General features: G+C 36.3%; 2 protein-coding genes across 3 annotated transcripts in view; one reads left to right on the top strand and one right to left on the bottom strand.

The window, feature by feature from the left end:
* Nucleotides 1-897: 897 nt before the first annotated feature.
* LOC121312707 (copine-3-like) lies at nucleotides 898-20783 on the top strand. Of its 2 annotated transcripts, XM_041244400.1 has the most exons (17): nucleotides 898-1177; nucleotides 9131-9268; nucleotides 9519-9698; nucleotides 10560-10634; nucleotides 10790-10861; nucleotides 11421-11501; nucleotides 12028-12117; nucleotides 14708-14806; nucleotides 15339-15425; nucleotides 15911-15970; nucleotides 16165-16298; nucleotides 16697-16751; nucleotides 16844-16895; nucleotides 17202-17347; nucleotides 17655-17891; nucleotides 18474-18585; nucleotides 18741-18832. In XM_041244400.1, the coding sequence occupies exons 2-16, from the start codon at nucleotides 9137-9139 to the stop codon at nucleotides 18582-18584; spliced, it is 1611 nt and encodes a 536-aa protein (XP_041100334.1). In that variant the 5' UTR covers nucleotides 898-1177; nucleotides 9131-9136; the 3' UTR covers nucleotide 18585; nucleotides 18741-18832. The 2 variants fall into 2 exon arrangements, with proteins under 2 accessions (XP_041100334.1, XP_041100333.1); XM_041244399.1 differs by lacking the exon at nucleotides 18474-18585 and having other exon boundaries at nucleotides 18741-20783.
* A 462-nt stretch (nucleotides 20784-21245) lies between these two features.
* The window catches only part of LOC121307749 (cyclic nucleotide-gated cation channel beta-3-like), a 12281-nt gene continuing 8793 nt past the window's right edge, over nucleotides 21246-24733 (bottom strand). The window contains exons 13-18 of the mRNA XM_041240017.1: nucleotides 23819-23916; nucleotides 23453-23536; nucleotides 23007-23125; nucleotides 22390-22536; nucleotides 22005-22176; nucleotides 21246-21520 (exon numbers count right to left, since the gene is read on the bottom strand). Of these exons, the coding sequence (XP_041095951.1) occupies nucleotides 21503-21520; nucleotides 22005-22176; nucleotides 22390-22536; nucleotides 23007-23125; nucleotides 23453-23536; nucleotides 23819-23916 (638 nt within the window). The 3' untranslated portion in view covers nucleotides 21246-21502. The remainder of the gene's footprint in view (nucleotides 21521-22004; nucleotides 22177-22389; nucleotides 22537-23006; nucleotides 23126-23452; nucleotides 23537-23818; nucleotides 23917-24733) is intronic.

The raw sequence follows: 24733 nt of genomic DNA, 5'->3' as shown, positions 1-24733 counted from the left end.
GAATATGCTTGGGTTCGGGATCTATTCTCAACTTCTGGTCCATCATCTTGTCGCTGAGTGGAAGCGCGCAACAGAATTGTCCTGTGACAGCACGCTGAAAATTAAGTTTCAGGAACAGACACCTTTGTCAGTTTTAGTAACAGAAGCCGTGAAAATGTTGCTACCTTTTCCCACAACATATATATATGTGAGGCATCATTCTCTGCTATGGTAGATATGAAGACAAAGTTCTGGTCCCGACTGGAAGTGGATAATAATTTACGAGTCTGCTTGTCAACCATCACACCAAAGATACACAGACTCTCAGTAAGAAATAATCTTTTTCTTAAAGCATCACTAACAGTATGTGTTTATATAACGTACATGTATATATTTCTGTCAGTCAGTTTCTCAGTTGGTGGTCCGTGATTAATACTGCATTTGAAAAAGGGTCTGTCAACAAAACAAAGTTTGAGAATCCCTGGAATTGAATATCTTTGAGAATATATTTGAGTATACAAGCTCAACTCTGACCCCGGTCCGGAAAGAAACAAGAACAAACAAGTTAGATAGTTCCGCCTGCAATCATGCTGTTCGACCAGAAAACATTTTTTTACAGAATTGAGACCATAGACATCGTAAATCGTATGACGACTGAGAAATGTCCCAATTGAATGAATAAATAAAAAACAAACTGTTCTTCACTCCGGTGCTCTACTTTCTCTTCAATGCTTGAAATCACCCTTAATATATTGCGCGCCAACGCCGCCTCATTTTCGCTGGGTCATAACCGTATACATTATTGACAAACACAAGTTTGAGCACTGATGCAATGCGAGGGGGGCATTTCCCAATCGTTGAAAAAGTGACATGTAACCCGCGTCTCTCTCTCTCTCTCTCTCTCTCTCTCTCTCTCTCTCTCTCTCTTTTTTTTTGTTATAAATCGTGTATAATCTGGCCTTTCTAGAAACTGTGTCTATGGTTTCAGTTTTACCCAGATATCAGCCCACATTATTACAGTGCATGCTCAGTGTGTATGTTTGGGCAGGGCAGGATAATTTCACTAGTCAAACTCGGATGCACCTTGGTTTCAGCCAAGTAAATACAGTACGATATGTGTAGTATTTACATGTGATTGCATAGTCTGGATTACATTGCAATCCCCCCCCAAAAAAACCTCGGTGATCTGTCTACTTGGGTAAGCAATAAGGTTTTGGGGTTTTTTGTTTTTTGTTTTTTTTTATATAGGTAATTCGTAAAACTTTGTTACACAATCGTAGTCATAATTTTATCACGAGAAAAGTCAGAAAAATGCACCTTGAAATGGTTTTGTGTAATTTGAGATTTATAATTTCTAACGTTTTAGTTCAGATTTAACACGTTTATGTAAAATATTGGCGGTGTTCAGTTAGTACGGCGCTGTGTGTTACACACCGTGAGTACTGTGGGTGTAGGTATTAACCAGGAAATACTAAGAAATTAAAGTTTCACAACATTATTAAATGTATTTGTGTCTGTTGGATTAACCAGATTTATGACATTTGATATGGTATGAATGGGGTGAGTATAATCATTTTATTTGAGTACTGGTTCGCAAAAGGTTATCACATGCTAAACTACAAAGAACGAAAAGTAGAAAAAAATGGACACACCTTTTTATTACAGGGGAGGTAGAATATAGCAGTGGCGGCGCTTGGATTTAGTGGGCCTGGTTCAAAACTGTGAAATAGAAAGCAAAAGCAAAGCATATGTTTTTTCTTCAACAAAACCTATTCTAAGAAGGGAGTAATCAGTCAAGTACCAGTATCCAGATATTTTAACAAGTCATTTATGTAATTGATTTTTGATTAATAACTCGATTTAGTTAATATTGAAACATATAGCTTCAAGTTAGTCACACAACGTATTAATCATAGGCATCTTTTTTTTTTTAATTAATGTTATAAAATACAAAGGTTAGTATGAAAACGTTTCAAGGCAGTCTCCCATCCAAATAGCAATGTGTCCCACATCTGTGACTGAACTCAACCCTCCAGTCAGGAGCAAAGTCGCTAACCGCTCCAACGACGAGTCAGTCCAGCCTGCCCGTCAATACTCTGCGTGGGTTAAAGATCAGCGGTTGTCTGTTCTTGATTTTTCTTAAATAGATATGTTAAATATCCTGGTGGCGTTTGAAAGTCAGAATCGCAAAAGTAATTTTAAAAAAGTTATAAGCACTATAACTTGTATATGTTGTATATGTATACAAGTCCGTTTGTTATCTCTACCTCTGCTGAGTTTACAGCAGTATGCATTTCAATACAATATTGCTCTTGAATTCTAGATATGTGTTATCAACATCTCTATTGTAATCGTATCAATTCCATGGAGAGCTGCCGTCTGGCTGTCTACGTCAGCATATAGTTTGCTGTCTTATAATATTACTATTACAAGAATTTTTCGAGAAATCTTGATATTTTTGCGTTTTGATTTGAGAGCAGCTACAGATATATTTGCATTGGCAGCAGGAATTTGTAACGACTTCACTGAAAACAGCATTGCCTGTTTCAAACTAAACATAAAACAATATATGGACAAGCAACTGTTTCCGACAAAAGCACGGCGTCGGTGGATACAATACACGACAAACAAGCCTGTCAAATTAGGGATCAAGTTTTGGATGGCAGCAGACCATACCCCTACCTGTGCAAAGATGAAACTCGTCCAGCTGGTCAGAGACTGGGTGGCAATGTGTAACTTAGGCTGATGTAGCCGTGCTTAGGAAAAGGGGTGAATGTTACCAATGACAATATGTATTTCACTGTAATTAGCAAAACAGTTGAAACAGTTGTAATATATATATAAGATATATATATATATATATATATATATATATATATATATATATATATATATATATATATATATATATATATACACACACACACACACTGGTTGGAACAGTAAACAAAGCGAGAAGAGAGTTTCCACCATCTTCGCAAAACTTAGTTATCCGTGAAAGCAATCACCGGTGTCCAGTTGCTGTATTTTACAATGTACTGGACATGATTGTGCTAATAAGGGGGCTGCTTTGAAGTATGTTCCCCTGAATGCGCATTCCCGTTACACAATGTGAACGGAGTTATTTTCTTTTTTATAATAGTAATGATTTCGATTTTACAGTTCTATATGTAGGCCTACATATAACCAGTTTACAGCTGGTTACACAATATTTTCTTTTGAAATGTTTATTTTATTAGTTTTCATTTTTAGCCGTAGGCTAATGTGAAAAAAAATCATTTTATGTTATTTTTGTAATCACAGTTTTAAATATAGGCTGCCCGGTTTTCATTTACGTTCCAGAGTTTGTCTGCGGTTTGCAGATAACTTCCCAAATTCGGGGCCGCTTTGGCTTTTAATTTACGTCCTAAATTCTAGGCCGCTATAATTTTGCCGATAACGTCCCAAATTCATGGACGCGCTGATAACGTCCCAGATTCAGGGACGCTCCGATAACGTCCCAGATTCATGGCTGCTCTGGTTTTTAGGTAAAGTTATTTCCACAGCCTTTCAATTAAAATATAACGTGTTATTTTGTTGTAATATAACAAACTATGGGTTATTACATTATATGAATTATCATGTTATGCACGAATGTAAGAATTGTTTTTTTCTGTAGTGGTGTACTTTTTTTTTTATTCAAATAGCATATATCTATAATCGTTTGCACGATGTATTTTAATATCAGATGTATACACTATTGCAGTTTTGTTACAGGATACATTAGTTTATCTCAAATGTAATCACAGTTTTAAATACAGACTGTCCCTGATTTCATTTAAGTCCCAAATTCTGGGTCGATTTGGTTTGCAGATAACATGCAACATGCCATAAATTTGTAGCAATTCTTTGCAAAAATATGTTCAGGGTGTTCAGCCTCATTCATGTCTATGACAGGGTTGAAAAACACATTTTCATGCATATCTCTTGAACCCGAGCATGTAGAACCACCATTGAAAGTGATATAGACTCAGGGGAGCGCCACAAACCACCTCCGAAAATGGCACAATGGGCTGTGTGGCAGCACCCATCTTCCTCTTGATCACATTCCAGAGGTTTTCAATGGGGTTCAGAGCTGGAGGAAGCAAGTGGCCTTCCAGGACAACCTTGTACTTGGCTTGATTCATGCCAAAGCTGCCCGATTCCAGCCTTGCTGAAGCACCCCCAGATCATCACCGATCCTCCACCACATTTCACAGTGGGTGCGAGACACTGTGGCTTGTAGGCCTCTCCAGGTCTCCGTCTAACCATCAGACGACCAGGTGTTGGGCAAAGCTGAAAATTGGACTCATCTGGGGGTGCTTCAGCAAGGCTGGAATCGGGCAGATTTGTCTTTGTGAAGGGCGTATGAAGCAAGCCAAGTACAAGGTTGTACTGGAAGAAAACTTGCTTCCTTCTGCTCTGACAATGTTCCCCAACTCTGAGGATTGGTTTTTCCAGCAGGACAATGCTCCATGCCACACAGCCAGGTCAATCAAGGTGTGGATGGAGGACCACCAGATCAAGACCCTGTCATGGCCAGCCCAATCTCCAGACCTCAACCCCATTGAAAACCTCTGGAATGTGATCAAGGGGAAGATGGATGGTCACAAGCCATCAAACAAAGCCGAGCTGCTTGAATGTTTGCGCCAGGAGTGGCATAAAGTCACCCAACATCAATGTGAAAGACTGGTGGAGAGCATGCCAAGACACATGAAAGCTGTGATTGAAAATCAGGGTTATGCCACCAAATATTGATTTCTGAACTCTTCCTAAGTTAAAACATTAGTATTGTGTTGTTTAAAAATGAATCTGAACTTATTTTCTTTGCATTATTTGAGGTCTGACAACACTGCATCTTTTTTGTTATTTTGACCAGTTGTCATTTTCTGCAAATAAATGCTCTAAATGACAATATTTTTATTTGGAATTTGGGAGAAATGTTGTCAGTAGTTTATAGAATAAAACAAAAATGTCATTTTACCCAAACACATACCTATAAATAGTAAAACCAGAGAAACTGATAATTTTGCAGTGGTCTCTTAATTTTCCCCAGAGCTCTGTCTCTGTGTCTCTCTGTGTGTGTGTCTGTCGCACCCGAGAGGGCACTTGTTCTTTTTGATCGGGATGGGATCAGCCAGGCAGAATACAAAGAAGGACATAAACTAAAACCAGAACAATATACAGGACAACCAACATTGTTTTATTAAATACTGGTGGTAAACTATATTTAACAAATATGACAAGTCCAGAATACACAAACACGGCATGGGGTTGCACTTTTCGATATATATATATATAAAAAAAAAAAAAAAATACACGGTCAATTTGTAATTAAAAACAAAGTGCAGTGCTGTGCTTACTAAAACAACAACAAAACCACTACTTTAAAAACTCCCCGTCTGCAGCAAACCTCTAAAACCCCAACAGCTTAAAATACAAATTTCTAAAACAGTTAAAACACACACACACACACTCGGAGGGAGACAGGAAGCACAGCAGGAGCCTCGCTCTAAACGTTTGCGGCTGTTTTTTTCATTTTTCTCCCAACCCACCGCCGAACACAAACAAGTCGAATTCATTATCTGCTCCTGCTGACTGCGTCCAACCAACACTGCTGACAAACCAGGGTTCCCATCACAATGACAAAATCCAATCTCTCGAATGGCTGAAATCGGGAACTTTTATACCAGGTGCTCAGCTTCTTAATTATTCAGTTAGCACGTATAGGGGCTGAGAACAGGAGAACATCAACGTGCCAGAGAGATCTGTGCAAATCTACAACAAAGTAACGTGACAAAATAAACGTGCTTTATAATGTGTTAAAGTAAAACAAACATTCAAATCAAAGTGACCAATCAAAACGTGAATATACTACAATAACAAAATCAAACGTGCCTAAATAAAGTGACGTGAGTACCCCGTTACACATATGCACACGCCCATCCCCTTTTATATCGCACCTCGCCATACTGCAGATTTGATATATCGCGGTCTTGTAGATGGCTTCCCATTTTTACTGTCTAACTGCGCATGCCTTAGCTGCAATATACATAGGCACTTAGAATTACTGTTCATTTTATTTCGTACTGCACATCACAAACAACAATAAACACAACAATTAAAAACAAAGCATTAGTATCGTACTGTTATATACACACGCATTGCACAATAACACAAAGCAAATTAAGTATCTACTTGCTGAAACGGTTTTTATTTTAGCCAACGAGGTGCTCACGTGTGGCAACAACGCACTCGCAAAAGCCAGAAGACAGTGATGTCAGCTCCCTAGCAACAAGCCTCCTATGTTGTTGTTGGGAATTGCAGCGGGTTTGTGCATTTGGGAAAGGAGATGAAGATTCGTGAAATTTATTGGAGACTGAAGTTGATGAGAAGCAATTACCCTCCGCTATACGAATTAAAATGGCGTGGTGCCTTTTATAGGAAAAATGAGAAAAAGCAGGTTGCGTGGAGGATTTATACTGGCCCTTGACATGCCCGATAAAACGAGGTAGTGGTTGTACAGTATTTATTTGTTAGTCTTTTTTTTTTTTTTTTTTTTACATGAAATGCCTATTCGGGAAAAAAAAAAAAACAAAATATAAGCTTTACTGAAATGGCCATTTTTTTATTATACAAATATATATATAATATGATTGATATAATAATATATATATATATATATATATATATATATATATAATATATTATTCGTAATATATCATATATCTTATATAATATATATATATATAATTTAATTACACCTACAGCAGGCGTGCCCAACTCTGGTCCTAGAGAGCTGTAGCCTAGTCTGTTTTATAGGTCTCTTTAAATCTCCAGCTGCATAAGAGTTAAAAAAAAGGGTTACATTTGTTTAATTAAGCAAATAATTAATTCAATTAGACAATTAAGGGCTTAGATGGAACGAAAAACAGAAACCTACCGGCCATCCAGGACTGGAGCTGGGCACCCCTGAACTACAGTATTGTTCACTTAAGGTTTTTCATCAAAAACACTGACTGGTCAACATGTTTGGCCTTGAGAGCTCTTATCTGTGCAGTTACCATAGCAACTGCTGTACTGAACACGTTCTGATGGCACGCTGGTGTCAGGTGTACCCAAAGAGTGCTTTGCTAGGTTTGCTAGCAGTGGAACTTCTGATTCATGCATGTTCTACCATTTTAAAACATTTCCACTTAAAGGTAGAGGTTCTTTTTCTTTATATTTTGCAACTTCCTCATTGGCTCGCTCTCTGGACGATTTCAGTTCTTGTTTCAGTATGATGACATCTCTAGGTAACTCACTTAGTGCCTTCATCTTTAGTTGGAGGAGGGACTTCATCTGAAACTGCAAATGTACAGTTTTACTTCAAGGCATTAGTTTGTATTATTTATCCAAGTAATTTATTAATCCTTTAAAGGGGTAAATTAAAAGTTGCACCTCCTGCCTGTCTCTAATCTCTCTTCAGGCATCTGGCAATGTATGAAAATAAATCAAAAGGAATCTGCCATATACAGTATAATGTTACTTTGCAAATTAATGTCTTCTCTTTTTAATCAAGGAAGCCAGAGAAATCATACCAGTAAGCTTTGCTAGCATACAAATTCCAACAAGGTTCATTTTAATAACTGCTTCCTGCTTTTACCAAAGCCCTTTCAGAAAATAACCAACAGAGGAATTTTCTTAACATGTGAAATATAAATAAAACAAACATAATATGCTGGCATTTCTGACTGTACATAACGTTATAACCTAAACTGAACATTTTTTTTAAAGAAAAAAACAAAACAAGACATCATACAGTTCTATTTATATGCTAACGTTTTGTCAACAGATTATTTTTTAAATTACCCCCCCCCCCCCAATAAAATGGCTATTTATCATGCCAACATTACAGCTACTAAATTTGATCAGACAGTACAGCAGATGAGTATCAGAGTATTGTTTCTTCTAACTTGTATCAAAAGCACAAGCTAAGTTAGAAGAAACAATTGGGGCAACCTTGGCCAGCACCAAGCAAATAGGCACAACTGTAAAAGCACTGGAGGTTAAGGGTGCCCCAGTTGTTTCTACTAACTTGGCTTGTGTTTTTAGGCACAATAAAAGTGGATCGACTTGCATGAAACTTGCTAGTGTAAATTACTTCCAAAATGTAGAGCTGTGCGAACCGATTCCTTTGAAATCGGGTACCCGGTTCCTGCTTTGGAACCGACAAACCGGATACAAATATCAGAGATCCGGTTCCACTGAGTACTGTTATGTTTTTAGTAAAGCTGATTCCACACTCAACGCAAAATGGTCCTGCTCACATACTCTCATTCAGCATAAGATACTGAGAATATCTTCAGAATCTGATATACAGGGGTGCCTGTCTGTATGTTCTTACTCTGTTGCATTCTGTACATACTGTTGATATGCAGTATGTCATGGTCACCAGCGGCCAACATGCTGCTGTCACTCATTTTGAATTTACAGCGGGGGAGGGATGTGTAATGCTGGCATACTTGTTGATTTTAGAACATACATCATTTGAAACATATACTGAAGGGTTTTGCTGTTGCAATAGTTGTAAAAGCTGGCAAACAAAGTTTTTTTTTCATGTCCCACAATCAAGATTGTTCACTGAAATATATACACTAATAAGTTGGTTAGTACACTTTATGAGAAAGCTCCTTTTTAAATCAAGTTTTACTTGTAGGGACTGAAGTTGAACTCTCCCCTGAAACCTGTTTGGCAGTAATGTCAATTTTTATCAATTAATGTCAATTCCATTTTTGCTAACATCTGAAGAACCAAAAATCCAATTGTCATGAAACTTGGTATTCCTGTTATTTAGCTGAGGTTATTGACAATATTAGATTCTGGGGGCATACTGCAGAGGGGTGCCTGTCTGTCTGTCTGTCCATGCATCCATCCATCTGTATGTCATACTTAAATGTTCCCATATATCTGAAGAATCCCTGAAATTGGGATTAAACATTATTATTAATGTATTGTTCTATTCTGTGTATACTGTTGATTATACTTCCTGGTCATCTGCTTGTTCATCACACTGATGGAGTTTTGAATTTGCAGCCATACCGGGAGTTGTATGTTACTGACGTACTGAACTGTGTATTTTGTTTCCTTACAGTCCCAGATGACAGCACAGTGTGTAACGAAGGTGGAGCTGAGTGTCTCCTGTGACAACCTCCTGGATAAAGATGTGGTCTCCAAGTCTGACCCTTTGTGTGTGCTCCTCATGAACATGTCAGGAACGCAGTGGTTTGAGGTGAGGGGGGCAGCCTTCAAAACGTATTGTAGGTTTAAATAACAACATGGTTTTGGCACACGAATGCTTTCTTATTTTTCTCTTTTTATTGAAAAGGTTTTAAAACATAAGAACACTAGTGCTTAAGAATTCTGAACGAGAGGAGAAGACCATTCGGCCAATCCATGCTCTTCTGTTTTGTGGTTGCTGATTGATCCTAAGGAGATCACAGCAATGTAATGTTTTCCATTTTGTTGTTTTATCTTCCCAGGTGGGCCGCACAGAACAAATTAAAAACTGTCTTAACCCGCAGTTTTCCAAGAAGTTTGTCATTGACTATTACTTTGAGTTGGTGCAGAAATTGAAGTTTGGTGTTTATGACATTGACAATAAAACGATTGACCTCAGCGATGATGACTTTCTTGGAGAAATTGAATGCACTGTGGGACAGGTAAGTAAATTGACCTGCACTGTACTTGCTGTGGTGAACAGCAAGGGGAATGGATCATGTATGTGGTCTTTCCTGTTAAATTACTTTCTCATCTAAGCTAAAGCGAAGGCAGTTACAGTTCAAACAAAAATGTGTTCTTGAAACGTTTCAGTTATGTTCTGACTGTACACCTGCTCTCTGTGCGTCAATGGTATACATTTGTCTGTGCTGCAGTAATAATAGAAAAATACAATGACGTTAAAAGAATATTGTTGCAGACTACAAAGCTGAATTTGTTTTACATTTTTTCAATATGATTACATGTTATGATATTTTGCATATAGGACCTGTGGAGTAAAGCGAGTTATATTGTTTATCTCAATCAGTTTACTGCACAGGCTTGTGGCTTGTTGGGCCCAGCAGACCAGGAAATTGGTGGCAGTTGCTGGGTTACCATAGCTTTATTTATTGTTGTGCCTTGATTTATCTAGATGAAAACTGAAAACAAACAGATGTTCAGAAAGTAAACTTCAGCTATTCTATCAAATCAGGACAAATCCTTGTTCTTCAAAAATAAAGTTTATTTTTATATAAACTCTCAAAATATGTAAAACAACATGTGCTGGAAAACATTTAAGGATAATTGTGTTTTATAACATTACTTGACGGATATAAAAATGACATGTTTTTGTTATTTAACTCCCCACTTCCATGACTCCTGACACAGCTGTAATATGTTGCTATTACATTGTATATTGTCTTTACTGTACTATATCTAAATTAGAGACACATTTGTTTCATATTTCGCAATAATACCAGAGATACTCTATGTTGTATAATACTGTTCTTAATTGAGTTATACTATTCTGTATCCTCTGTTAGATTGTGTCAAGCAAGAAACTGACTCGACCACTTGTTTTAAAGAATCAGAAGCCTGCAGGGAAAGGAACCATTTCGGTAAGCTTTCCTAATTGTAAATGTTTGCTGTGTGTCTATTCAGTAGGATTGTCGTAGTTACACATTTTACCAAGTAATCTTATCTGTTAGTTTTGGTGAATTGGCGCATTGATGATGCTTGTCTTACCATATCTGTGTATTTTATCTTTCACCAGATTACTGCAGAGGAAATAAAGGACAACAAAGTGGTCAATTTTGAGGTGCAGGCCAGAAAACTTGATAACAAGGTCAACAAAAAACAAGTTATAATTTTAGATAAAGGAATTATAAGGTATTGTCTTGAGGCTGCCACATGCTTATTGCAAGGATTCCCATATACAAATACAAAAGTATTACATCCCAGAAGACTAGTATACGGACGGTTGCACCTCTTAACAGCTGCTGTGACATACCAAGGTACTCTAAGTGACATACCAAGGTACGCTAAGATGATTTGTTTGATGTAAGGTGCTTCCCTTTTGTAACACTGTAGTTGGGAGTCATAGTTAAGAGATTGCTATTTGTGTTCCTCCTTATAACAAGAATATTAGTGTTAGTGTAATGGCATTATGGGGGAAATGGGAGCCGTGATCGTACAGCCTTGTAACCTGTTCCACAGCATAACACGCCACCTTAAAAAGGGGGAGTGCTGTTTTTTTTTTATTTTGAAATATGATTATTATTGGTCATGTGTAGTTGAAGATCTACTGAGCCACCAGCTTCTGGTTTTGTGCAGCACGTTTTTTGCTAATAATGAAGATTAACATTATCATATTCTGTTCTAATAAAACTTTATGTAACATTTAGGATTTCTTTGGCAAATCAGACCCTTACTTGGAGTTCTACAAGCAAACTGACAGAGGATGGCAGCTGGCACACAGAACAGAAGTAAGGTTTCTCTTGTTTAGCTGATAAAGATAGACAGAGGTTACTGTAGCTTTAAGAAGGACAAGACCCAAGTGGATTTAGACAAAGTTTAAAGTACTGTATGCCTCATGGAAAACATTGCAATTACCTGCCTGGTAGGCACCACACAAGAGGAAAGTCAGTGTTATTGTATGCAGCTGTACACCCTCCAGACTTTATGTCAGACGACCAAGCTTTTCATCAAGTTTTTCCTTAACAGATTCCTTATGCAACAATTTTGGAAATTTCAATATATAACTAAAACGAAAAGTGTATGAATAATATTTTTTTTAAATGACAAATATAAACATATCACGTTTTCTGGGAAAGGTTATTTAACAATTCTGACTACATTCAGCAATTTATCTTCATTCTTATGTTCCAGGTTTTAACTATGATTTTCTACAGTCAATGTATTGTAATTAATTTTTTTTTTTTTATTTTTTATTTTTTTTTAAATAGCTAGTGTAGGCTTCTCCTTATATATTGTGTTTTTTTCATTTTGCAGGTCATCAAAAACAACCTGAACCCTGTTTGGAAACCGTTCAAAATACCTATGCGGTCTCTTTGCAATGGCGACTTGGAGAAGCCCATCAAGGTTCACCCCATATGTCTATTAAATTCTTATTTATTTTGTAGAGTGTCTGGATTGACTGCAATGCAGTGGCATCTTGTACTTGCATGGCCACTTCTATAGGGTTTGCCTCTTTTAATCACAAAATTTAAATAGGATTTTTTAATACAGCCTAGTTATTTTATAGACTTTGAGTAACTACTCATGTTTAATTCTGTAACTAGTGTGGGAAAACATGGAAGGATAGGTGATGTTGGAGAAAGCAGTTTACTAAAAAAAAAACAAAAAAAAACACTAATCTTCCCAGAGGAATGTAGCAACTTCTACTTTGTTTTTTATCAGTAGATGTAGCATGAAAAGCTAACAACCAAATATGTAGTAGTACTGAAATAAACCTACAGAATTTTATGAAAAACGTTTCACATCAGTTTAGACCTAGTCACACCTTGGCAAGCCGGATGTCCGCAGGTGTGATAACCAGCATACTGTTGTTGCTCTAAATGGGGCCATTAAGACCACACCAGACCATTGTCATAAGAATGGGTCTTGTTTTTCTTTAATAACTTCTAAAGACGAGGAAGTACTGCCAAGGTTGCTGATAACAACAAACTATTCAAGCTGTTTGTATTACAGGTTATTATGAGCACTATCAGTACATGACTGTTTTCTGTCATTAGGACTCTGTTACAACAATAATGCAGCATAAACATGATTTACTAAATCATGATTTTAACTTTTATGAAATGCTTTTCTTATAAACAAGCCCAAATAACAAGTGAGTTTCTATATGTGAGTGCCACCCACATCCGATGGATGTGGAGCTCATTTGTGCCGAGACAGCCCACACCAGACAAAGAGGGCCGTGTCAGTACAACCGCATGCCTTCAAGTGTGTTATAGTGCTTATAAAACAGAATATCAGTTATTAATGAGATCTGGACATTTGTGGTGAGACAATAGCACGGGTTGAAATCCTTTCCAGCCATTAAAGTATACAGAGCTAACAAAATTGCCATCATTGCTTAGAGCACACGTTTCCCTATGTTAAAGGTGAATTAGATTTTTTTTGTTTGTTTGTTGTCTTTTACATGGTATTTTTTTTCTTCTAAGCTATTTTTTTCAACCTTTGTTTGACACCATACCCCTTCTGTCAGGAGGTTTGTTATATATATATATACTATATACTATATATAAAGTGCAGCATTAAAAAGATGTTCAGTTGTTTTGTTCACTCATAGGTATGAAAAAAAAATCTAATAAGTCATTGTACTATATACAAGGTGAGATTTACTGTGTAATAATCAACCTTTGACCAAAACAGTATTCCCAGAATCATAATATGTTTCTACCATAAACACATAATACTGTAAAAGATTGACGGCAGAAAGGCAGATTGACAGCAAAAATAGGACTGCTAGGTTCGTTGATTGCAAAACATTTAAATTTCCAAACCACATACAAGCAGCACACATAACTTTGATCCTTGTTACCTGTGTAATTTTATAACCACCTGTAAACCAGGTGAACAGTAGCAGACCCGTGAGCATGGAACAAGTTTGGAAAAGAAATAGTGCTTGAGGCACAGCTAAGAACCACAAAGGAAAAGAAAAGAAAATGTTAGCATGACCGCTTCAGCTCTCCCACAACATACCAATATTCACATAGATACAATAAAGCAATAGCGATCAGACAACACAAAACAATGTCTTGTATTCTCAAAAAATAGTCCAACAGCAAAAAAAAAAAAAAAAAAACTCAAAAATTGGTAGAAAAATCAAAACGTGTTTGTAGTCCAACCCAGGAAAAACAAAAGTAAAAAATATCCAAGAAACAAGAAAAAATGTTTAAAACTGTACAAACAAAATAACTAGATAAACGTAGTATACTTCTACCTTAATGCAGTTGTACATTAGAACATAATCTGCTTAGCAAACCTGTACACATTTTAAATATCCTGCAGCAAACACAAGCAAAAATAACTCCCAACAGGAAAAAGTTCTGTTCTATAGTGCCTAAGTGCAGGGTTTAAAAAGGTCAAGGTCCCCCAATACATTTAACAGGGCAGCGTTTCCTAAAACCAGCTCTTAAAAGGGGAAGAGCAAACATACATTTAACGCTTGTTTTTTATTTTATTTTAAACAACAAATTTAGAATTTCAGGCCAGGCTAAAAGTGGTGCACTCCTGTAGACCACTAAATATTCATTTTGTGCGACAGGTGTCACAACTGTAATTGTTTTGTTAGCTCTATGTACTTTAAGAGGTTTTTTTGTCCAGGCTATTTTATGGGTGTCTATTCCCTCTTATACTGTACTTATCATAATGCTGTCATTTATTTTGAAAAAAAAAAATCGGTTAATATGCATTGTCAAAACTTTGCATTTAATGACATCACTTTAGCAACATTTCAGTCTGAATCTGTGTTTGTGTTTTTAACAGTGTTATCCAAACATCGTTAGCTAATCATCACATTGTACTTGCACGGTACCCATAGTGTAACAAGTACCTAATCATTTGAGAGCATGCAATTGTCATTTGCTGCATATACATTTCTGTAAAGATGCATCTTTTTTTTTGTTGTTGTTTTTTTCCCTAACTAAAAGTCTGTGCTTTCCAGGTGGAGTGCTATGATTATGATAATGATGGCTCACATGATCTGATTGGAATTTTTGAGACTAACCTATCAAAACTGCAAGAAGCTTCACGAACTACACCAGTAAGTTTACAGTCGTCACAGATGGAATTTGTGCTCAGAAGTTTTGTCCAATTTATTAAATAACAAGTAATTAGAAATCTGTGCGCTGTACAGGGCTCTTAATAGTAATTAGAAACCTGTGCTCTGTACAGTGCTCTTAAATAACAATTAGAAAACTGTGCGCTGTACAGTGCTCTTAAAAAAATTAAGTAATTAGAAACCTGTGCGTTGTAGTGCTCTTAAATAACAAAGTAATTCGAAACCTGTACACTGTACAGTGCTCTTAAACAGTAAAGCAATTTGAAACCTGTGGGCTGTACAGCGCTCTTAAATATACAACAGTACTGTAAAGCAGTACAGCAACAGTGTTGTCAATGTTATTTATATGAACAGTATGTGTATCCAGGGAATACAGATAAGGACCTAAATCCACTTTTTCAAAAGGTCATAGTCTGTATTGTATGATAATAAGTGAACCAGAAACTTTGAACACATATCCACACATATCAATTGGTAGTTTTGATGACCAGTTGATTTACATTTTTTTATGCAGGCTGAATTTGAATGTATTAACATGAAGAAGAAGCAGAAGAAGAAACACTACAAAAATTCTGGAGTTGTGAGTGTCAAATCTTGCCAGGTGTGTACATGACAGCGAGTTGTTTTCCCTTTGTCCTTAATTCCACCCTGGAGTCATTGAAATGAGTATGTGCTTCACGAGTGTACAAACAGCCACTAAACCAGTGGCTCTGTTATGTTTCCCTACTCCTGTACAAGCTGGTTATATCTCAGGGTCTGCTGGTTTTACTGTAGTTACGCGTTTTGGTAGTGGTAGACCAGGTCAGAAGCACCAGACACCCTGAATACTTTGCATAACCTTTGGACAGGAAATAATGTATTTCTTGTTGCAGTGTTTCTCATAGATAATGTCTCTTTGGTCTGTCTTTGGTTCTATCATATATAACTATATAACTATAACTGAATGGTTTGTGTTATTATACTTTCGTTGTCTTAGCAGTAAACTCAAAAGGTCAATGCAGTCTTACAATTAAGTTTATGCAAAATGTTAAAACAAAATGATGATAACTGTGTTCCTGTTGCTTAAAATAGCCTAATCTTTTACAGGTTGTGAAGGAGTATACATTTTTAGATTACATCATGGGTGGATGCCAGATTAATTTTACTGTGAGTACCGATTTCAGGAGATGAATATTTAAACCAATGATTTATTTATTTATTTATTTTACTGAAAAATATAATTTACCATTTGAACAAAATTAAAAGCAGCATACTTTCCATAAATGAGTACTGCAACATATTACCAGAAAAGATGCTTTGTGTTACAGGATTTCAGAGCGAATGTTATTTTTGTTTGTCAGATTGGAATAGATTTCACTGGGTCTAATGGAGACCCTCGGTCACCAGAGTCTCTTCACTACATTAGTCCTCAGGGGTTTAATGAATATCTCATGGCCATCTGGTCTGTTGGGATGGTGATTCAGGATTATGACAGGTAAGTACATGCATTACTGCTCTGACATTTATTGTATATGTAAGTCTTTTTTTCTTTTCTTTTATCCCCTTAATAACGTCACTAAATAGAGCATGTTTAAGGCCTAACTGTAAATATACACTGTTTATATGAAAACTGAGATTAAAGTATGTTTTACTTATTCATTATAAGTTTTCCTGTAGCACCCTCTGCTGGAAGTTATCAGAAAATGCTTCAACAGTGGTTCATTTAGATGTGTTAATGTTGTGTGTAGCATATATAGTCATTTATTTACGTCTATTAACAATATATATATATATATATATATATATATATATATATATATATATATATATATATATATATATATATATATATATATATAAAAATGCAGTGTATACAAATTATTCTTTTAATAGTGACAAAATGTTCCCGGCTTTTGGGTTTGGCGCCCAAATACCACCATCTTGGCAGGTAAATGTATATCATTTTACACTTCCTCTGTATTATTTAGTGTTCTATGTTTTATCTGCTGATGTTTATTTGCCACTGTGGATTGTTTGCAGGTATCACATGAGTTTCCATTAAACTTCAATCCAGCCAACCCATTCTGTGCAGGTAGGAGTATAATATTTGTACCAATGTGCATTTATTTAAAAAATAAAAAGAGAAGAAAAGAATTTCACAGTGGTTTTTAAATGTGTTATTTAATGTTAAAATCTATCTGTTTTTACTACACTCTTCCATACAATCTTTGTACGATCTACTGTACAATATTTGTACATTTACTCAAGGTTGCTTTAGTTATTCAGACACACAGTACAATCAGCTTCTTTCACCACATAACCCAATGATCATACTTCCTGCTCACCTTGCAGCCTCTTAGACGGACGCCTTGTTAAATTCTCTTTTCTTTTAATCTAGGGATACAGGGAGTAGTGGATGCTTACAGAGCCTGCCTTCCTCAAGTGAAGCTGTATGGACCAACTAATTTCTCTCCAATAATAAACCACGTTGCCAAGTTTGCTTCAGAAGCAGCACAACAGAACTCTGCAGCAAAGGCTGCCACTGTAAGTATCTGCTGTATTGTAGCTATTGCGAACTTACCAGTGCATGGGATTATGGGAAACTCATTTTGTGTATTTAAGGTTTTTTGTGCAGCTTTTCTATAAACAGAGCTCAGCACATTGATAGGTTAGCAGTGGGGTCATGGTTTATTAGACACCTTTCTGTATTGGTTAGATATGTGTTAGCTAGTGAGGACGTGGCTGCACAAGTATTATTTTAAGCTCTGGCATTCTGTTGTCACACAGCTAATGTCATACATCTAAAGTGATTTACTTGTTTTTTGTTTTGTTTTGTTTTTCCTACACATAGCAATATTTTGTCCTCCTGATCATTACTGATGGTGTAATAACAGACTTGGATGAAACCAGGAATGCTATTGTAAATGCTTCGAGGCTTCCCATGTCAGTCATCATTGTTGGTGTGGGAGGAGCAGACTTCAGTGCCATGGAGTTTCTAGACGGAGACGACGGGACTCTCAGATCACCCACTGGCCAACCAGCTGTCAGAGATATAGTGCAGTTTGTGCCTTTCCGGAAATTCCAAAATGTGAGTACTAAAATAATCACTGAGCTGTCATTGATTGAACTTTCATCTACCTTACCTTCAGCTTCCTTTTATAGGACCAGGAAAAACTGGTGTTACACTGGCTTTTTGCTGGTCTGATGTAGTATCTCCAGCAATCTATCTTGTATTCTAAACATAAGCATACATCACTGGCCTGTGGCTATTACAAGTAATAGTACATTTTAAACTTATGATGATGTCTCTGTAAATAAATAATACCAAAAAAATTCTTAACCATATTATAATACGAACAGTGTTACAAGACGTTAGACATGCATAAGAATGAACTTTGTTAAGCACACCAGAATTCTGAGTCAAAGACACAACTGGGGGAGAGTAATTTTTCAATTTGTCAGTTCTTTGCCCACACCATCGTTTTAGTAATATATAGGACTACTGCAACAGTATGGAAAGACGTGATTTTAATGTCAGATCACAAGCGACATGTTTGAAACAGTTGTTTCAGAATATTTGCATGCTGCACATTACATCAAAATATGATCTTTATAGGTCATGGAAATCATTTGTATTTTTAAAGCTTTGTTTGTTTGGATGTTATTGCAGGCCCCTAAAGAAGCTCTTGCCCAGTGTGTATTGGCAGAATTGCCTCAGCAAGTAACATCCTACTTCAGCATGACTAAACTGCAGCCTCCTAATGACCCCAATCCAGCATGATGTACGGGGAAGCATTACTTTATATATACTGTCAATGCAGGACTGCAAATTTACAGCATGCTAAGTGTAGTAACTCATTGTAAAGACCATGGTTAAAACCATGCACATTTACAATGAGTGACAAAGGTCACTAAAAATGTTTGTATTCCATTTCAGGCTCCGAAAGAAGCTCTTGCCCAATGTGTATTAGCAGAAGTGCCTCAGCAAGTGACGTCATATTTCAACATGTGTAACCTGAGTCCTCCCAATGACCCGACCCCTGCTGCAAGTTCATGAGGAAGCATGACTCTTATGCCCTGCAGAGAAAACAAACAGATATTCGTAACAAGGCTGTTTTTCTGAGTGCGAGTAATACACAATTAATTTTTTTATTACTCGGAATTGGGGGTGGGGGCGGGGGGGTGCCTTGAATCAGCTACTGGTTCCAGTAGGATAGTGACGACTGCCAATCTCAAGTCTGGAGCCAATCCTGGGGGGATGCAGTCTGTGGTTGAATTCGTTCATACATACTCTTTCTAGAAACACATTATTTTAAAAGAAAGTTTTTTTTTTTTTTAGTCCATGTTAGGTTTGTTTAACCCTTGTTTAATCCATGTGCCTGTAAAATAACTTTCCACATACACACACTGTTGTACATAAAGTCAAATTATTATTTTTTGGTAAAGATATTTTCCACGCCTACTTTTTTTATTAGTTGTGCGCCCTTTTTGAAGGGCAACGCATTGTAGTTTCATCCCTAGTTTTTCACTTCAACATATATGTATCTTATCACAAGTGTGTTTTTGGAAATACTGTGTGTTTTTGCATTTTTGAGGTTACAGATTCAGTAAGAACCTATTAACCTAATATTAAAAAAAAAAACCAACTGACACTCAAATAATAAATAGTATGTCTTGTCTTAGTTTATCTTCTCTGATTGATCTCATCGTACTTTACTGTGCACTGAAGTGCACCCCTCCAATCAAAACGATAGCAAGTAAAAAAACACAAATAAATAAGTACGTCTTGAAGATTTGCAATCTGCTCTTAAGTGGTCTCCATTTTAACTGTCTACATTAATCACTGATACTTTATATAAATATATTCATATGAATAAATCTTGCTCAATAAAAGTAAAATTGACACATTAGAACTTAAAAACGATAAATAAAAAAACGTTTAATAAACAGTAAAGCAGTGTATGGTCCCTTTCAGAGTGAAGATCAGGACACATAAATGGATTTAATGAATGTTGTTAGCCCCGCCCACTTCCGCTGATGTCACCCGAGTGTCTGAATAAGTATTGGTTTTCGAGTACGATTGCCAGTACTGTGATGGGTTTTTTGCACACGCATAATTCATAGTGTAATCCACGTTTAACAATCAAAAATATGCGTTCAACTTTGTTGATTTAAATCATATTTGTGATAGTTTTGTCTTAAGATTTAAACTGTATATTTTGTCTAGTATGTGTTTTAAGTGCCAATTAGTATAGAAAACTACTTTTTAATGCTTAAGGGTGGTTTGTGATTGGATGTTCATCTCTGCAAAGCCTGGACTCAGCTGTTATATCATTGGGCTGCTTGTATGGCATGCCAAGTTCCTAGTATACGTAAAATAAAGACTACCATTATATTTCAGTGGTGTCATAAAAATAAAATCATGTACTAGTCTTTCATAAACATTTAATATTTAAGTAAACATCTGAAATTGAGACAATCAAGTAAAACAGAAGTGTCCAAAAATTACTTATTCCTTTCAGTTTTCAGCTGTATTGTATTTGTATTTGAAGGTTTTATATTTCCAAGCATTACACATTACATAGTAATGTTTTCAAATGTTGTTGAAATGTAACATTTTTTTTTTTTTTGTATTCATATTTTGCTTCGGAATTTCAAATTCAGATATTTCACACAATAATTGAAAACTACAGATGTTAAGAAGTGCCAGTATGGATGATAGCTTTTTGTATTGAAAAAATGGGATGGTGTGAAAACTTTTGGGGCAACTATGACAAATGAACAATGTGTGCATAATAGTTTACACATGCAATATGTGTTCAAAATAACATGGCTTTGCTGCATTTTATTAAATGGGGAATATGCTTAGCTGCTGTTAAGCCAGACTCTCATATACATTGTATACTGTATCATTGCTCATTATTATAAATATTACTGCACTTGTTTAAACAAATAAAATCTAATTACAAACTTGCTTTTATCTCATGTGTTGGGAAGTGTATTGATTTGCATATCTTAACTTAACATTATTTTTGTACCAAAATGTACACATTTTTGGCTTTCACTGTTACTTCAGATTGGCTGTCAGTTGTGATTTCAGAGATTGTGCAGGGTGAATCATACAGTCAGTTTCGCTTCCTGGCTGTGTGAAGCTGCTGACATTTCCTGGGGAGGTTTTGCCTTCCTAACCCGCTGGAGCAGCAGAACCAATGGAACACTTCCTCTGGAATCCCCATTGAAAAATGAGGAGCCAAGACATGAACCTGCTCTCCCCTGACTGTATAACCCACCCTTCACACACGTGGCTGGGCTTTTACTAACCTTAATGTGAGGGTATGGGACCAATATCGTAATAACAAAACAACATTTCCCTGATTGGATTCAAACAATAAATAACTTTCTTTTATTTTTTATATTATGTCCTCTTTATTTAAAACATTAAGCACATATTAAATGACTGTGAAGCACCTTTCCTAAGTTTGCAATAGTAGCCATAAGCTTTTTTCTTAGTTTTTAATGTTTCATTAAAGTTAATTTCCCTTCACGTCCACTTTGACAATCTCTCTCCACAGTAGGTGTCATGCTGATGATGAGCGGTTTGTTTGTGGTTCCTCTTGAAATGGTAACTTTTGGGTCGGCAGTTGCATCAGGAGAAGGCTGTTGTATCTTGGGTTGAAGTTTGGGTTGTGGTTGATGAGTCTAAGCATAAGCCTGACTCTAAAAAAGAAAATAACACAATAATGAAAATGAAAATGCCATCTACAACTATGACAAGCAATAAAAAAGTACAATTTTTTTTTCAGCAAAATCAGATAGATGTTCATGTAAAAAGAACTTGTGTTGAGGAATAAATGTAGACATGTTGTTAGGAGGCATATACATTTCAAAGGAAAGGCTGGCGGCATCCCTGCAAGATCAATTTCTATCAACTTTCTTCAACAATTTGTTTTTTATTTCCATGCTAGGTGACCTATATGCAGTTAGATTTAATGATGTACATTGAACACTAGGACAACAATCTCCCTAACCCACAGGAGCACCAGAGACAATGCAACAATCCCTGTTGAATCCCTGTTATGACTCATTAGTCACTCACACCTCTGCAGTCTTTACCAGGGGAGCCCCTCAGGGAGAGTGGATACTCACTTCAACCATTTAAATATGAGACCATTCCTTCAATTAAAATGAAAGAAGAAAGCACCTTTGCTTGTTCTGCCTTCAATTTGCTCAACAGCCCCCCAGCCCCTTTTGCAGACATGAATGCACGGAAGAGCTTGGGGGTCTCTGGCTTGATGCTGAACAGGGTGGAGAGTCCTTTCATTCTTTCCTGTGGACCACCATCGTCCTTTTTACCCTTGTCCTTCAATAGTTTCCTTAATAAGGGGGAAAAAAGGACAATATTTAATTGTATGCTGCTAATCCATGGTTATAATGTTGTAGAGCACCAAAATGCAATGTGCTAACTTGATTATTAGCACCTTTCACCAAATTCAGTATTTGAAAACATACATAGAACTGAACCCATAGTAGCTAATGGGGATCTGATACACAATAAATACAGCTTTATATACATTGTGGTATCTTACTTTCCTTTCCTTGCCAGGACCTTCTGCGAGTCAGGATAGTGCACCAAAATGTCATTGAGCTCTTTTTTATCTAAGATGAACAGGTTTGCAAACCCATGAGCAACAACGTTTGCAGTTCTTCTGTTTCCTCCACTTGCTGCCAGCAGGCTAAAATACAAATCAATACTCTATTACAGTATTTAGTAAAAGAAAAAAAAAAGTAATCCTGAAAACTGTTTTATGTATTTACACCAGTCCTAATTTGGATACTTTCCAGCAAACTGGGATTATAGGTATTCCAGTAACACTATTTCTGCCAATTACACATTGTTCTTTACTATAGGCATTAATGAGAAAAAAGTTTGATTACAATTAGTAGCTGGTTCTAAGAATGCCATGCTTATGTAAGGGTGCAGTGTTGTGTGATACAGTGCTGTTACAGACTCTGTCCCCCGTCTGTGTGATGAGATGAGGATAAAGCTTTAAAACCATGAATTTACAGATGTTATCCATTGTGATAGGATATCTTCTGGGAGCTCTTTGCTGCAACGATTCTTAAAGGATTTTAAAAGAAAAATGGGTTTATTCCTCACACAATTTAATATTTATGATCCATGAACAAGAATGACGCAAATGACCTGATCTCTCCAAAGACAGCCCCGGCTCTCAGAGTGACCAGGACGACAGTGCCATCAGCTCCACCAAGTACCTGAACTTCTCCTTGCTTAATGATGTACATTTCTCTACCAATTTCTCCCTGCAGATACAAACCAAAAAGATATACCATCAGAACTTCAGTCAGAAAGCAATCTCCTTTTCAACAAATCTCCTGCTATACATTCAAAACTGTAAACCTTCAAGAATGTAAACCTGCAAAGCTTCTGTAGGTCCCCCAGTTTCAAGAACAAGTAGCATTTTTGTCTGTAAAAAAATATGTTTTATATATTGTGCTGTTATTATATACACATGTGTTTCTATAATCAGAAACAATAAACACTATTTCATCATTGCTTGAAGATAACTTACTGAAAGGAAATATATAGTTATCATCAGGCCACTTATTCTGCTAGAAGTGCATAATCACCTTTTTGCAGACGTAATCTCCTGGTAAATATACAATAGATTTAAGCCTCAGCAATATGTCGCAAATCATCTGGTTATCACAGCCCTATGAAGAAAACACATCAAAGGAAGAGTGCTATTAAATGAATCAGCTTTTAGTAATTACTGTTTATGATTTGCATAAAAAAGAGATATTGTGACACGACTGGGTAGCTTTAGTGGAAAAGATTTCTCCTCTGTGTTCCTGAACATTATGAAACCCAACATTATGGTGTGTTTCATTCCGGATTCATCAGTGAAAGGGATTCAGTGGCTGAGTTCAGATATCAAGAGGAAATCACAGTTAATGTTACAGAACTGCATATAACAGAAAACACAATGAACTCACTTTAAAAAGCTCAACATTGCTGACGATGGAGTAGTTCACATCTACTGCAACAGCCAGCTGCATACTTACTGGCAACTCCTCCAGTAATTCAGACTCATCTGAAGAAACAGGAAACAGTTTAATAACCGCTTGAAAAGGCAATTGCAAGCCTCTGCTTTTTTTTTTTTTAATATGTGATCTTTACCGATGCTTTTTAATACAAGCTCACAAGTTATCTCGGCTTTAATATCTAGTCACTAAGTTTTCAGATTGACATCATCACAGTTTGTCCAGAAATGACATCATGAGCACAGAACACACAGAATTTCTTGTTTTATTCTGATTTGTTCCAGCTATAGATTAGACTGTCGGATTATGCACAGCCTGGTCCTGAAGATGTTGGGAGTGATGCTATGCAGTATTATACAACAGCCAGACACTGCCCTCCAATTGTTTTCTATGGAGGTCACACATGTAAGCTAAATATCTTTTAAAAAGTTGTACAATAGTGATAATGGCATTGCTGTGGTGTGTTTCTATTTAATCGTGGAATTCCACTTGCTTAGCTCTTACTTTACTTGTAACTAATAATGTATTTTCAGACCATATGACTATCAGTATTTTATTTTTCAAGGTGGTACATAATCAATACAAAAAAAAATATCAGTACTATCATAAAAATATAGCCTATAGACCCTGGAAATGAAAGAAACTAAAGGATGCCTTGAACATGAAAGGAGTGGGTGAATCATTTTTATTGCTATGCTGCACTCTAGTGGTGTACACTGAAAAAAAATAAAAAACTATGAGAATATTAGTACAGTATAAAGACTCAGAGACAATACTCAGATACATAATATTTATACAATGTCTGCCAAAGAATTGACTGTACTTTGTAATGTAATAGGATTAAGAACTGAAAAAAGTGAAAGCAGT

This window comes from Polyodon spathula, chromosome 3 (genome assembly GCF_017654505.1).
Source record: "Polyodon spathula isolate WHYD16114869_AA chromosome 3, ASM1765450v1, whole genome shotgun sequence".
Classification (NCBI taxonomy): Eukaryota; Metazoa; Chordata; class Actinopteri; order Acipenseriformes; family Polyodontidae; genus Polyodon; species Polyodon spathula.
The sequence above is the reverse complement of the archived record's forward strand: the minus strand, read 5'-3'. Positions and strand labels throughout refer to the sequence as shown.

What these genes read in the sequence shown, in the direction of transcription:
- LOC121312707 (XM_041244399.1), top strand. Translation starts at nt 9,137, where the DNA reads ATGACAGCACAGTGTGTAACGAAGGTGGAGCTGAGTGTCTCCTGTGAC. An exon ending in CAGGAACGCAGTGGTTTGAG is followed by an intron (nt 9,269 to 9,518) that starts GTGAGGGGGGCA and finishes TTATCTTCCCAG; the next exon opens with GTGGGCCGCACAGAACAAAT. An exon ending in CTGCAGCAAAGGCTGCCACT is followed by an intron (nt 17,348 to 17,654) that starts GTAAGTATCTGC and finishes TCCTACACATAG; the next exon opens with CAATATTTTGTCCTCCTGAT.